The sequence below is a fragment of the Eschrichtius robustus genome, chromosome 5 (assembly GCF_028021215.1).
Source record: "Eschrichtius robustus isolate mEscRob2 chromosome 5, mEscRob2.pri, whole genome shotgun sequence".
Classification (NCBI taxonomy): Eukaryota; Metazoa; Chordata; class Mammalia; order Artiodactyla; family Eschrichtiidae; genus Eschrichtius; species Eschrichtius robustus.
The window spans coordinates 87,044,936-87,061,569 of record NC_090828.1 but is presented as its reverse complement, the minus strand read 5'-3'; the positions used below and the strand labels follow the sequence as shown (position 1 = coordinate 87,061,569).

Genomic DNA, 16,634 nt, shown 5'->3' with positions numbered 1-16,634 from the left:
TCAAATATAATAGTTTTTAGCTGGATATAGGAAAGTTTTTATTTAAAAAAATAGAATACACAGAAGTCCCTTCAAGGAAGGACATTTCAAGATGGACTTGAATGCTTGGATACAATATTTAAATATATTTTTTGTGATATCATAAAAGTCACATAGTGACTTTGGATTCTGGAGGTTAACCTATCTTCAATTCTGTTTAAATGCTTTAAGCAAAAAGCCATGACCAAAATGAATTTACAGTAGCCTAAGTAGAGGGCCAGGAGAAACCAGCACAGATTATCAGCATGATGATTGTGAGATATCTTGATTCAACCAGACTTCTTCCCAGTACTGAACTCCAGCATGTAAAGTTTTTGTTGAGCTCATATGACAGATTGCATCACACTGAGGTAAATCCTCTAAAACAACCAGGATGGTTTATGGTTTATGATGTTTGCTCAGTATTTCCATTGCTTTAATCCCTAATGTATTTTGTCTTTTTGGCCTTTATTCACTTTCCTCATCATGATGGTGTCTTGGAGATATATATATATATATATATATATATATTTTTTTTTTTCTCTCCAAATGTTTTCCGGTTTTTCAAAATCACATTTTCTCATTTGATACCAACAACTATCCTTCTGAATATCTTCATTTCACAAATAAATAAATAGATATACAATGAATTAGTGGTAAATCCAGACCTGGTGTTTTGTATAATCTCTTTCTCACCCTATCATATTTCCTCTTCACTCCATCACCACATAACAATTTGCTACATCTTCTGTCCCATTCCTAATGCAGTTTCTTTTTATTGCCAGTTTGCTTTATATCTGTTTATATAAGAATCTGTTCCTTCTATAAATGAGTAATTATGAAAGATCAGAGTAAGTTTACAGGTAAAAGCATAGCCTCAAGTAAGATGTTTAGGGATAAAATATAAAAATCACTGTCTTTGAAGTAATACTCAATCTGCTACCACTGGCAATTGCTATTTATTTGCCTTTATCCTTTCAGCTTCTTCCAGCCAAGATTAGTCTGACCATAGTGGTTTTGAGGGGAGGCTTACTGGCTCCTTATCCTGGGTTTATCACTTGTCAGCCATGGAAAAGTTACTTAATCTACCCATGCCTCATTTTTCCTATCTGTAAAATAAGGTGATAATAACAATAGCATGTACCTCATTGTCTTATTGAAAAAAAAATTATATTAGATAATAAATGGAAAGTGCATAGCATAGTCCCTAGTATGGTATAAGCACTGAATAACTGTTGGTTATTCTTCCTGTTGCAAAGCTTCCTGAAATATAGTCATGTGAATTTTGAATTTTGTTCTGTAAAAGGTTTTTATTTTGTCAATAATAATTACCAACTCTTAGGTTCATATTAAAGAAATCTCAATATTCACATATCTAGTTTTCTATTTCTCTGCCCACCTAAGGTAAACTTCATAAATCGATATTTATTGAGTAACTTTTATAGACTCTTACGGGCTCCACTGTTGTGGTTCTCACCTGGGGATAACTTTGCACCGCCAGGAGATATTTGGCAATATCTGGAGGTATTTTTCATCAGCAGCACCAGGAAGTGCTACTGGCATCCAGTGGGCTGAGGCCGGGGATACTACTAGATAATCCTAGAATGCACAGGACAGACCCTGTAACAAAGCATTCCTCGGCCCCAGATGTCAACAGTGCTTCACTATTGACAAATCCTGCTCTGTTGAAAAGAGGGGAAGCAGAAGACATCATCACTGCCAACAGAGTAGTTAGAAAATGCCTATCAGGTAATACAAATGTGTTCATGATGATACCTGTTAACGCGGAGACAGGTATCACTTCATCATCTTCACTTCATCTTCGGAACTGATTGGATTCACGAGAAGGTGTGCAAATATGGACACAACTGCATGTTTAAATAAGTCACAGTGGCCTTGAAAAATATGCCTTAAAGTCCTCTGGTTTACAAGGAATCTTAACCTTGGTTGTTCACAAAAAATCTTAATATAAAGATTAGGTATTATATACCAAAAGACTCTTTCCAACCACTTGCCATATTATTTGTTGAAGCTACTTGTTGAGGGGCTACAAATTATCTTTTTAAAGTGAAGACTACATAGTAGAAATGCTAGTTTAAGTAACACAAGTTGATATATTATATGACATTTTGAGTGGATATGATCAAATGGTATTTATTGGCTGGTAAATTATCTTTTTTATGTATATTAAAATATTTCATTTTCACAGTCAGTTGAATTAACTGATGTTTGTGTGGAGGTGACAGACATCACTGGCATCTGCCTTTGGTTAAGCAATTATTTGTTCTCATTGTTTTCTTGCTCAAGATAAAATCATTCTCTTTTTATACCTGCTGAACACTTTCATTTGGCGATCTTAAACCTATGCACCAAAATGACATTTTGTATTGGACTTTTGTGATAAATTTTTGTTAGAGATAGTTGTGTGTGTGAACATGTGTGTGTGTTGTGTGTGTGTATGTGTTTATTTAGGTTTCCACTTAAAGTTCAGTGCCAAAGCTACCGTACTTATACATTTTCTAAATGTGCTTTAAGCAATAAGTTGTACAACATTTTTAGAACATGTGTTAAGCTATTTCTCTAAGAATGAAGCTCTTAACAAAACATAAGCACTCTGCATGAGATCTTAGCAGCAAAGTGCTTAAAAGATAAAGTAAGAATTGGTACCATGGGAAGAACACCAGCTGTAGAACGCACAGGTCCATTATGAGAAGTATGGTAGTGGGTAGGGAGAAAATGATTTAATCAGGAGTAAAACCAATTTTATTATAAGGGCACGCAGGGGGTGTGGCACCATAGTGAGAGGGACATTTCAAAATATCTGACAGATTTCAACAACGTGAAAACCCCGTTCTTTAAAGTGACAGTAAACCCCATCAGGTCTCCCTTTTTGATGCTATTGTTAGCAGTTGACTGTTTAAAGCTGGCCTGCTAAGATGCTGTCGTCCTATTTCAATAGCGTGTAGCCAAATAAAAGACTAATTGTTGAAATACAATCAATCAAAAATGATTGCAGGGCAGAAAGAAGGTCTCCTCTGCTGATTTTGTTGTGGATCAAATTATTGTGTTATGACTGAGGTAGGAATGAAGGCTGAAAGGGGAGAAGAAAATAGCCCGTCTGAAATAAACAGATTCACCTTCATTCCTTCTCTTTGCAAACAGCCAATTGAGCAGGCACATAACTTACTAGCCCTGGAAGTAATAGTCCATTTAGAAAAAAAGATCTGATAAAGATTTCAGCTAATATTTTTAAAAGGACATGAACACTATTAGCAGAAGAGTCCATGCAGAGATTCCCTATAGTGACAATTCTCAGCTTTTCTTACATTTTTGGTGTAAATTCTCCTCTGCATTCATAAAACTGACACAAGCAAGCATCTGAATATGAGCTTCAGACATCAGTAAGGAAACACAATTCTAGTTGACCAAATACCTATTAAGTTCTTGCCAGGATACTCCGCTTTCCCATTAACCCCCAGGTTGTCCAAAATGATTAGCTTTAGTTTTCATTAAGCCCAGAATCCAAAATCTTTTCTGTGTTGTACGTTCAGAAAGACAAACGCTGTGGGTCAGCAGCAATGCTTTTATGCCTGCTTCCTTTTAGTTGTATGTAAAGATGTCACTTTCAGACCCTATTACATCCACTTTTTGGGTGAGAATGATTCCAGACTTTCATACTGAAGACTAAAAGGAAGGAAATAATTGCCCAGCGTCTCTTTATTTCTTCTAAGAACTTCATTGTGGCCTTTATTTTCTTTAATATTTAAATGTCTCAACTCACTCAAGCTTCCCAAGCAAACATCTCCGTTATTTCTAAGAGGAGTTGGTAAGCACTTGTGGTTTGTCTTTAGTGTGTTATCATTTTTGACAGCTTTGCATAGCCTACGTAGGCCAACAGGGGTCTGTCTAATATTGTTGCTGGGCACATTTTCCTTGCTGAGATGAAAACTAAAAAAAGATATTTTTGAAGCAGTAAGAAGGAATTAATATCCTTTAATTAATATCCTTTAATATCCTCACTATTCTATTCCTTGCTGACTTTATATTCAGTGAAAAAAGGAAAAAAGTGTTACCCATTATTCCCTTGTACATAGCAAGGCTAACACATGTAAAGCAATAACTCATTTTCTATTGCCATGTTTAGCATATGTCTCCTGTTGGCTCAGCAAGGCCTTTAGGCTGGTCCCTTGAGCCGGCCATCATTGGCAACTCTTAGCCCCTCGGCCTCAAAACCAAATAGCTTTGAATCATGTTGAGCTGTGATGCTAATTTTCATACTGATGCATTATGGGAATAAATGTATCTGACATACTGTGTCAATGGCACTGTCTCTTTGTGTCTCTTGTTTTTTGTTAGCTGCACTCCTACAGATGGTATTCCATTGAAAATGTTCCCGTCCTACGGAAAAAAGGAAAAAAAAAAAAAAAAAAACATGCACAGCACCAAACCTCTAGGTGCAGAAGGCTGTTAACGGTTGCTGATGATAGTAGGCAAACATTAACATAATAATTAGTGTCTTGTAATTGTTTCATTAAAACCAGTTGTTCCATTTCTCCTCGTGTTTTCCCAGAAGAGAAGCTGAATTTGGACGACAGCCAGTGGGAGGACATCCACGTTGTCACCGGAGCACTGAAGATGTTTTTCCGGGAGCTGCCTGAGCCGCTCTTCCCTTACAGCTTCTTTGAGCGGTTTGTGGAGGCGATCAGTAAGTACCTTACAGACAGGAGCGGTTGGTGCAATAACCTGGTGGTGTGGAATTACTATTAAGTAAATAATAAGAATGGCGATAATAGCGATCATGGAGATGATAATATCCCCAGTGCTCCACAGCTTTCATTTTAGTTTTGGTGGTTTTGATGGCTTACTCTTATTTTTGTGATATTATCTAAGTATTTTTAAAAATTAAGAAAAAAAAAAAAGAAGGCGGCATCCTGTTTAGGGTGGCCAATTTTCAACTAAGCCTCCTCAAATGAAAATAGCTTCTCATGCAATCTGCTTTACAAGGGTCACCTTCCGCCTCCCTAGCCCCTACCTTTATACTTTCAGAATCACAATGAGTTTAACTGAGTTCAAGGGGATTTTGAAAAAGAACCGAAGTGAATTAAATATTACATTTCATTAAAGAGGTGTTAACTCATCAGCTGAGGCATCACCTTCTCAAGGCTCGCTCACCCTACACCCACCAACACTAGTAAAGAGTTGGCTACAATTTGCTTACAAACAGTGTGAATATTAAATTAAGTAATGGAAAGTTTCTTCTGTTAAACTGGTGGCTTTATGGGAGGTTGAGTTGTATCACTGACTAGCCAATAGTCATTGTATACTCCCTGCAACTTCCTTTCTATTATTTTCTCATTCGTAACACACACACGCGCGCGCGCGCACACACACACGTAAAAACGAATGAATGAATGAATGAAAGTCTTTCCAAATGCAAGGAAACTTCTGCTATTGATTCTCGGAGCAGCAACGATTAGTACATCTCTAAATTTAACATCTTAGGGTGTACTTACTATGATTGTGACAGCTTGGAAAAAGTTTCCTGGCAAGCAAGCTGATTCAAGGAGGAAAAAGAAAGAAGAAAGAAAGGTAAAATTAAAAAGCTTGCAAGCCTGGCAGGAGCTTAATTAAAGTCCAAATGAGAATAATCTCCAAGAAAAAACAAATGCTCTACTTAGGAGGTCTGATCTCCTGTGTGTACAGTGTTCCCAGTAGGGGGAGTGGGATATGGGGAGCCTGTTGGAAACAGCCCCTCAGTATGCCCTTTTATTCTGTTTTTCATTTCACAAAAGTCTTCACGCTTGTTTAAAGCTCTGGCAAAATGATATCAAGAGGAATAAAGCAGAGCTTATTCTCCCAAGGTCTTTCTCTTGCTGCCTGCTCACAATTTCAGATGTTGTTGTTGTTGAATAGAGTAGCAGTGCTTTAAACATGGGTTTTGAAGTGAGGCTGGAGCTCATATCCCCTGTCAGAGTTTTTATTTCATGAGCCCTCTGCTTCTCAAGAAGAACAGTATTTTATAGTTCCCAGGCTCTCTTAACTTCTTTTTAAAAGGAGGAATAAAGAAAAAATAAACAAGCATGCATTTCCATAACAGTTTATTCTGATATTCCATCTTGGAACACTCAAGCATGGCAGATCACTCATAATGCGAAGACAGTCTTCTGGTAAGACACTGGGGGCTTTTGCATTTGGGTACATATTTCTGATTATGTATATTTAAAGAAGTCATACAAATTTCACATTGTGGTCGCCATACTTTTAAGTGAGAATTGTCTCATTTGGAAATATACTTGTGCATGTGCTGATTTGAGGGCTATGATGTAGGATACCCATCGTTTAAGCTCCCTTTAGTTAACCTGATTCTGAAGATCTTAGGCAAGCCATTCCCTTAGCCTAAGAGATGTGGGAAGCAGGCCCTCAAACCCATGTGAGGTTGTGTCCTTTGAATTTCCATAAAGAGGAGGACCATCTCTGGACTATCCTAGACTTGACTCCAAACTGGACAGAATTTCAGAATTACTGGCATGGTCAGAACTTAACAAAGCAGAATTGAGGTAGGCAGCGTGCTATTGTGACTGATGGCTATTGCAAGGATTTTTTTCCAACACCTATCAAATAGGCTATGGAGAAAATGAATGAGATAGTGCTTTAGAAAGTCCTTTAAAGATGTAAGGTACTGAACAAATGCTAACAGTGTTTCTCCAGATGACCTTCGTTTGAGAAAGTAATCTAGAAACAAAGAGACGGGAGTTTTTCCTTCATTGCTCAAGGCCAGGAGAACCACCCTCAGCAAGCTTGCCTTACCTACCTCATGTAGTACTTAGTATTTTTAATATGTCAAATGGAGGGACTAACCAAGAGGCTAATATGGCTGAGAAATACGATGTTGGCAAGGGACATAAGTTTGCTAATCCATGCATTTTTGACATAACCTTGACATTAGTTCTTGAATTCTTAACTCAGCTTGAGGTTGTAGTTCATGTTTAAATATCCTTAAGCAATGGCAGAATGGCCACATAGTTCCTTGGAAATGGCAAAACCATACCAGAGGAGGCACTTTTACTCCACGGTGCACTAACTGAGTAAAAAAGCTTTTCCAAAATATAAGGACATCCATATCCAGTCCCAGAGAAGTGCTGGGCTTTATCATAGCTCTCGCTGCCTCTTGTAAAATCTATACCATGAGAAGCTCAACAGACCTGCCCATGGATTCTTTGCTTTTTATGAAAAGGAACCAGCCAGGTGAGGTCTGTCTGCAGGGGAGATGTCCATAGAGGCTGGCTCTGGGCTTCTTTGACCGTCTTCATCCATCACTTCTTTGCTCTGTACCTGTGGAGGGTGGACCCTAGCCAGCTGTATTGCAGAGGTGCTCTTGAGGGCTGGCTTCCTGCTGCTACAATCAGTGGAAGTCTCTGGTGATAGATGGCAGAGGGAGGGGGAAGGAAAAGACCAACCAGTTTTTTAGTTTATCCTCCACCCCCTCTCCCTTGCCCACCCATCCGCCTCAGATAGCTTCTCTACCTGAGGATCCATCTCCTCCACGTCTTCAGCCCATTCTGGTTGCGTCTTCCATCTGGTGATGTGGACCCTCCTCCCTTTGTCCCTCCAGCCTGGTAGTGGCTTCCTGCAGTGGCTGGTTTCTTGGTGACTTCAGGCTTCCTTATTTGGCTCTCAGCTTCTTCATCACATGGGTAACCAGTTCCCTGCATCAAAATTATTCCCTCTGTTGGTGTAAATGCTTGAAGTGATGTCTGGTCTCCAGTTAGCCACTAGCAAAACACCATGCCAGTCACCGTCATGGTTCATGGAGCTATAACGTTATTTTCCTTTACTGTCTCACTACCCCCAAGCCCAGTTTGTGAAGGCTTAAGATTTCTGTTTGGCCCCAAATTGAGAGATCTGCTGTTACCCTTTCATGACAGAGTGAAAAGGTGAATAGACCAAAAGGAATTTTACATCCAACTGGAGTGCTTTGCTTCTGAAGAAGAAATGTTTTTTCATGTACAAGCAATTAATGATCATTTGTGCTATTTGAAATACTGTTAATTTTTATTATATGTTTGAAAGTCATCATTACATATTCCAAGAAGAGGGAACAGAAGGCATTTACTTTTTTAAGTAGTTTCTTTTTGGACCAAAAACAAGCATTAATATGATAAGAACCAACAATTGCCATAGTTATTCCCTGTCTGATAACACCCATTGGGGTAACAAAAACACTAGCGATTGTTTTATATTTCAGAATCCAAGTACTGCAGCTATTGATCTGAAATTCTATACTTGAGGTCAATGCAACTGGGTCACCTGCAGGTTATTTCATAGGGATTTAACCCACTGACTGCAAGGACTTAATTCCCTGGAAATGACTTGTGCTGGGGGCATTATTAATACTGTAAATGTGAACTCAGTACAAAAACATGGCTTTAGAGTTTTATGATAGGTGATGCAATCTTGTGGCTAAAAGCCTGCAGGGGGTCTGGACATTTCCAGTACATCTAAATCCTATGAAATGTACTAAGTTTACCTCTATTCCCATCTCTTTTGTTCTGGTACCTCTACGGATCCAAAGAAAAGAGACAACAAACAGTGTCTTTTCTATTTTACTACCTGCATTTTTCCAAAATTCCCGGGAAAGGGAAAGAGGAGGAGAACTTGTTGACACTTTTTATAATTATCTAATTTATTTCTGAAAATAACACAGGAGACACAGAAGAAATGGAAAAACCATGTGGAAAGTAATTTCTAGCTCATAAAGTTACTATGAGAATAATACAACATAACATTTTCTTTATATTAGGTGCTCAATAAATGATTTGAAAGAAATTCATTTTTCAGAAGAATAAAGTAAGTCACAAAATATTTCCCAAGTTCATATGGCTCAGAAGATTAGGTTTAGCATTAAGCTGCAGACTCTAAAACATAAATACTTTCCATCATCCTACATTGCCTTTCTGGGACTGTTTATCTAAAAGAAATCTTGCTGGAAGAATAACTAACTAGCTGTTGCCAAATATCTGTCTGTTACATCATCCTATATAAAACCTATATATCCCGTATCATTCTATATAAGATCGTGTCATTTCTGTCTTTTTTTTTAACCAAGGTTAGAATTAAATGATCAGAAATTTTAGTATTGGAGTTCTAGGTTAGAAATAAGTTAAAACTTTCCAAGAGGGAGCTATGTTTCAATATTTACTATTAGATATTAAAAGCATCAGTGCTTTAAATATTGCCCTCTTTGAGTACATTTTAACCCTCCACTGTTATTATTTTTATAACCAATTGTTCACCCATCCCCTTTTGAAATTCATTTAGCTGCATTCTACAGTAACTCCTAACTTTCCTTTGTAAGGTAAGTATATTTTCCTTTCTACCCTTTCCTTTACCTCTCTTCCTTTCTTTCACAATCATTGGTTATTAACTCCTTTAAATTTTAATAGTTTGACCAATTAGAAAACTAACAAACAGCGTTGATATTTGCATTACTATGAGCTTGTAAGTCTTGTTCATTACCTGTCCAAGAGGTTTCACAACGATTCCTTCTTTAGAATTCAGTGTCACAATCCCTACACTTGTCAAAGAGTATTCCTCACCAGGTCCAATAGAATCTATTTTATTACACTCCAAAAATTGCTTAAACTCTTGGCCACGTTTGGTTCCCTTTATAGTTGGATCGTGCTTTTCTTGTGCAGATTTTTTATTTATTTTTTTCCTTGTGTCTGTAATTGCTTTTCTTTTTCTTTGCTTTTTTTCTTTTATAATGTCCTTACTCTTTTCTGACACTATTGCACAGAGTCCCGATTTACCAGGATGGCTTCTTTCTAGAAGCTTCTGCCATTCTAATCCATATTGGAGTGGTGCTTCCAGGGCTGCTTCAGGGTGTTCAAATTTCTTTGTGTTTTCTGAATTAGAGGCACTGTTTCCTATAGGACATGTGTATTAGTTTCCTATTGCTGCCATAACAAATTACCTTGAACTCAGTGGCCTAAAATAACAGTGATTTATTACCCCATAGTTCTATAGGACAGAAGTCTGAAGCTTAGTCTCACTGAGCTAAAATCAGAGTGCCGGAAGGACTATATTCTGGAGGCTCTGCAGGAGAATCCACTTCCTTGCTTTTTCCAGCTTCTAGAGGTTGCCTGCATGCCTTAGCCAGTGGTCCCCTTCCACCTCCTTCACAGGCAGCAGTCACATGACATCACATCACTCTGATCTCTTCTGTAGTCAGTCTCCCTCTGACTTTCTCCTCAGTCCATTTTCCACTTTTGAGGACCTTTGTGATTACATTGGGCACCCCCTGGATCATCCAGGATACTTCCTCATCTCAAGGTCCTTAATTTAATCATATCTACAAAATCTCTTCTGCCATGTAAAGTAACATATTCACAGGCTCTAGGAAGTAAAGTATGGACATCTTTATGGAGCCTTTTTTTTTTTGCCTACACCTTCTCTACACCCATGTCACAAATGCACTTCATCCATAAATTTTCATCTGCCTGTCTCAAATCTAAAGAATCATCAGAGTTGAGATAACAGTGAAACCATAGGTTGATTAGTAGATGAGAGGGAAATAAAGAGAAATGACCTCGTGAATTTCCTTACAAGATGTTTTATCTATCATTTGTGCGGGATAGGCTTAGAGATTTGTCTCAAGCCTGGGCCAAAGCTCATTTATTCAGGGACTATCTGATAATTTCACTTTGGTCACCTTCACCTCAGCTCTGTGCTGCTCTTACTAGAGCATGATTTGCGGTTTGTTGATTTGTTGTATTCTAAATTTCCAAAGTTGCCTTTTGTGTATAAAAATAATTACTTTTCTTCCCACCCCTGAGCAGGGCCCCATCATGGGAATGTAATCAATGCTAACTCCAAGATCAAAACAACCTTATGGGTCCAATAGCAGTCCCCTTATCCTCGTTTTCAGTTACTCTTAAGTAATATTATATATATAATGTTTATTATGCATCATATTTGTTATATATCATGTTTATTTAATATATGTGCGTGTACATATATATATATATATATGTATTTATGTATATAACACTTGGAGATTAGGCAAGCCAGCAACAAACTGAGACAGTAAATATGCTGCATACAAGTCTTCAATTTAAAGGTTGTAGTCACACACTCATTTGAAGACAATATTTATGCCTAGTTTTGCTACACACTGATCAGTTAAACAGTAAAACAAATTGTGAGAAATGGTATCCATAAGGTTGACTAAGCATCTTTAAAATCAAGGCACCAAAGGTAGAGCATACCCCATGCCTAGTTCTTAAATACAACTCATCCTACTATACATCTGTCAGTCGCACCATCCTCGTATAAAAATGATCTAATTTAAAGACATTGCCCTATGTCAGAAAGTATCTATTGCATGTCTTAATGGTTTTTTTCCTATGGCCATCATGCCATTTTACCTTTAAAGTATACTTTCAATAAGTAATTGGGAAAAAAAACTAGTCAAGTATATTTGCAAATATTTCCTTTACTCTTGACTTTATCTTGCCCTTTGGTCAAACTATTTCTGATGCATCATCAACTCCATGATGACACTCTTTGGGAGAAAAGAAACAGAGCTTGCAAGGCACTTGACTACAAATAGTTGCTAAACATGAAAGCATGATAGTGACAAATTACCTTAAGACCAGAGAAAGGAAAAAGCAGGGTTTAAAGGGTCACCACAGAGAAACCAGAGATATAAAAATAATGTAGTATAAAAATATTCTCTACAGCACCATTTCAAGGAAATTTGAAATTAAAATAAAGGTAGATTTTACAAATACTCCCCTTCTACTACAGTTTCCACTGCAAGCTCACAGACTTGGCGGGGTTTTTGTTGTGGTTGCTTTTTAATCAGTGCGTGTGTGTGTGTGTGTGTGTGTGTTTTAGCAAACTAGAAATTTTATGGCTGATGCCTAGCTTGTCTCTTAACTCATTCTAATTATATTCATAATTAAATTGTAAAAAAAAATAGTTGACTAGAGCCAAATGGCTTGCACAGGTGTCTTTTTGTAGGAATGGTTTAGTGCTAGATAGTAAACAACTGGACCTCCATCTACTTAATTTGGCTTAATGAAAAGTCCTTTATAAGTAAAACTAGAAGGTGATTCAGAACTAAAATTGGACTTTGACGCTGAAATTAATTGAGTGGTAAGACATCAGCTCCATTAGAAAATGCGGTGCTTGTCTTTTTGCTTTCCTTAAAACTTTCTTGCACTTCTTTCTTCTATATCCTTATGAGGTCACTTTACAAAGCAATAAACTTTCAAGCTGAGCGATCAGCCAGTCAGCCTTCATGAGTCAGCTTCCTGAGCATCCCTGCTCCCACTGAAGAGAGATGCTTTTAAAAAATATATAGCAAAATGCAGAATTTCTCCTCAGTACCTCAGTGGAAAACAGTTATCGTGACCCTCTCCTCTAATGTAGATTTAGGTCACTGGTTTTCATCGGCTGTTATCAGGGTCGCAGAATCAATAGATCCTAATGAAAATGAGGGTTTGTGGCCTTTGAGATGCCAGTCTCATTTCACATTCTCAGGTTAACACCAGTACTGCTTTGTGATCACCACAGAGAGACCTTCCAAAAAGTTTTCTGCCGACTCCCAACTCTGATTCTGGCCACATTTCTGGGAGAATGACCTCTCCTACTTCCCCAGTAGGTTTCTTTTCTCTCACCCAGTCCAGCGTGGTTCTAATTATAAAGATAAGCTAATGATGCAACTGGCTTGCCATTTCCTTTTGAGGAAAAGCCAAATTCTTTGTGAGGTCTTCAAAGCCCTTCATGTCTGGTTACCCAAAAGCTCTCTTGCCTGGACCATGTCCTTCAAGCCCGCTGATCTCCTGACCTTTCCTTGAATACCCCAGGAATATGGAGGGTTTTTGTCTGCTCAACCCCTCCGCTACAGGCATGTCCCCATGTTGCCACTCACATGTTCACTTTTCAGTGAGGCCTACCTCATCAGAGAAGCTAACGTTTCTACCTGCGGGGCACACCACCACCTCCATTCAAATTCTGAGTCCACTCTTTACTACCTTTAAGACCTTGAGCAAGTCCTCAACCTCTCTTCATCTCAATTTCTACATCTAGAAAAAGGATGTAAAAGTAGTATCTTCCCCATGGGGACTGTTGCCAAATATGGGGACTGTTGCCAAATATTAGGGAGTTTAATGAAATGCTAATTATGACAAGGCACTCATTTACGGGTTTCTGGCACGTGACATTCAGTGAACGTTAGCTAGCAATATCAAATCAGTGTACAATCAGCCTATCCTTCAGGCCACACTCTCAAATGACCTTCCTGTCTATTCCCACAATCTTTCCACTCCTCCAATAACGTGTCTCAGGTGACACATATGACCATCTTTATTCTGCTTTAATATTTGTTTCCAGAATTCCAGGCAGCACCAAATATGTTTAAGATAATAATCCAGGATATTCTCTTGCTTTGAGATCTAGCAACTCCCACTTTTCTTTATCTCATGACATCTCTCCTTTGTTCTGTCATCAGTTCCCAGGCCCAACTCCGCCTGATTATTCCAAAGCCTGTCACTTCATTATAGATCATACATCTTAATCATAACTCAGAGGCTAACCATCTTCTCCAACCTGATGCTGCCTTACTTCTACTGGATATTAGTAAATGTGACATTGATAGTGACACCAGAAAAGACAACTTCAAAGTAATGCCTTCTCCCAATTGGGAAATTAGCTTCCTTGCTGATGGTGTTCCTGTGTTTTCTCTTGTGAAGGTTATAGACTCATTGGCAGGAGAGGAGTTTAGGGTGTGGAAGGGGGAGGCTAGACACCAGCCTGTGCACATATTCGTAACACTGTAGATCTTTCTCACAGAAAAAAACATTCAAAGAGCTGTCAACTAAACCATATTCTACAAGAAGTCATTCCTCCTCATACACACGCATAGACACAGGGACACACGCATAGACACAGGGACACACACGCACACACACACACACACACACACACTCATTCTCCAAAGCTGAAATGTTTCATATTTTTTCTTTTCAGCTCTCACAACTTATGACATTCTAGCTTTAAAAGGTAGACTTATTTGGGAGAATTCCCTGGCGGTCCAGTGGTTAGGACTCCACGATTTCACTGCCAAGAGCCCGGTTCAATCCCTGATCGGGGAATTAAGATCCCACAAGCCACGTGGTACGGCCAAAAAGAAAAAACTTTTACAATTATCTCAAGAGAACTTTCCTATTAATCTCCCTGAGCTATTTTTGAACCTTGGTATGGGGTGAGAACTGCTCCCTTACCCTGTTTCCTCTTGCTTGCTCACAGGCAGGCACATGCTCTCATCGGTTCAGGCACCTGTCCTTACTCTAATTCTCCACCTCTCAGTTGATAACAGAGTTTTCTTCTAATAGCTTCTAGGGCTATCACGGGCTCCTTGAAATGCAGCATGTCTTCATTGGCTCACTCTTTATTGTTTTGGAGAGTTAAACTTTAGAAGTGACGTCTGCCAGAGTACTATACATCTCCTGGGGCAATTCTGCTCATGTTGGAACAGCACAATATACTTGCTGAGAATTGCCATGTGGTTTGGAGATTGGAGCCTTTCCCTAAGGATTGACTCACACATTTTCTACCTACACTTTGGGAAACAGAAACATGGAAAATGGATACCCTTTTACAGAAAGCAAGTAGCAGTACTGGTTTTATAAGTAAAAGTAATATGCTTGAAAGAACAAAAGCAAACACATATTTTTTAAAAATCCATGCACGATAGAAAAAAGTTGTACTGGATAATTATGAGTTTCCTCCTTTCATTGACTTATTTATAATTTTCTATTTAAATGTGCAGTCCCTTTTATTTCATGTAACACCTTCACTTTTCAGAAAATTGAAACTCTAAAAGGGTAAATGTCTAAGGCCCTGAGTCCATGATTCCTGTCTAACCAATCAGCTCTTGGCCCCTTTCTCTTTTACTTCTCACTTGGAGCATCCAGCAGGTGAAAGGTTGACTCTTTCAGATCTCAAGTCCATTCGTCTGCCAAGTAACGGATGGGTAGACCCAGTTATTGCCATCTGTCGTGCTAGTTTGCGGGCTGATACTGCCCTTCCAATACATGAAATCAATGATCTTTTGAGCTTCTCCTCCAGGTCCCTAACTCTAAGCACCATGGTAAGATTGTTCTTTGACACCTTTTGTGTATTATTCTCTGAATATCTAATTGGCACCTAAGAAGGAACTATTACCTCATTGAAATATTTTTTTGAAATTTCTACTCCTTTGTGCTTTGTTATAAAAATGTTTTAGGAAAAAATCATCCTGAGCAATATAAGACACAGAAACCCCTATCTATGATGCTAGGATCTGTAATGCTCAGGGCTTCTGAGAGCTGGACCCCTAAATGAATATGTCTTAGCCGAGCAGAAGACCCAGAGTTCTCCACAAAGGGGAAAGACAGACCAACTAGAACATAACTAGAAGAATCACATTGGTCAATGTCAGAATCCAAACAGCATCTTTCTCAAACAGTCCCTTAATACTTGAAAAGACCTAAAACATAAGCTCCAACCTCTGTTTAGTGTTCTCCTTTCTTTCTCTGTTCTTTCAATAATTCTCAAGAATTAAGATCACACTCTTCCAAGTGTGCCCCTCTAAAGTTTGGAAATTATCTTAGTCAGCTTGGACTGCCATAACAAAATACCATAGACTGGGTGACTTAAACAACAGAAATGTATTTCTCACAGTTCTGAATGCTGGAAGTCTGAGATCAGCGGGCCAGCATGGTTGGGTTACAGTAAAGCTCACTTCCTGGTTTGCAGATGGCCACCTTCTCACTGTATCCTTATGTGGTGGAGAGAGAGCAAGTTTTGTCTCTTCCTCTTCTTAGAAGAATGCTAATCCCATCATGAGGCCCCACCCTCATGACCTCACCACCATCTAATTACCTCCCCCAAAGGCCCCACCTTCAAATACCATCACATTGGAAGTTAGGGTTTCAACATAAGAATTTGGGCGGGGGGTGGGGGGGGTGGGGGGAACAAAAACTTTCAGGCAATAACAGAAATCATCCTTGAATGAATATTTTAGTTGTACAACTTAACCAGTGTAGGATGAAGTTTCTTCCCTTATTCTGGCAATATCTTTCTATTACTGCCACACACGATTTAATTAGCTCTTTATTAATATTATTTAATTATATTATGGGGGTCTAAAATTGAATTTAAAGTTCCAGGTGTCACTTTTACCCATTTCTCTCTCGTATTAATTTTGTGTGTTTTTTAACCTACGTGCAGAAATACGCATGCAACCCATTGTGCTTTTTCCCTCGTGATCCCAGGCTGTCAAAACAATGACACTGGCAGTGGAGTTTTGCTTTAAGTTTTAAGTTTTGCATAGTCACAAGACTAATCTCACTTGAGTCATGTAACAATTGGAACTGGGACCAAAATCCAAGTTTTTAACCGTAAATCCTTCAGTCTCATCATTCACTCTTCCTCTCAGCATTATGACATTTGCAAATCTGAACAGTGTGTATTCCATACCCACATCCAGGTCCTTGAGTGCATTTCAAGACCGTGTAGCATAGACTGGAAGGCCATTTGGAACAATGGGGCAATGAGAGAGAACAATT

The 16,634-nt window shown here is 38.6% G+C and overlaps 1 protein-coding gene across 1 annotated transcript in view; it reads left to right on the top strand.

Annotated features, from left to right (window-relative positions):
- ARHGAP15 (Rho GTPase activating protein 15) overlaps positions 1-16,634 on the top strand; it is a 584,102-nt gene that overhangs the window by 453,556 nt on the left and 113,912 nt on the right. The window contains exon 11 of the mRNA XM_068543993.1: positions 4,589-4,723. Within this exon, the coding sequence (XP_068400094.1) occupies positions 4,589-4,723 (135 nt within the window). The remainder of the gene's footprint in view (positions 1-4,588; positions 4,724-16,634) is intronic.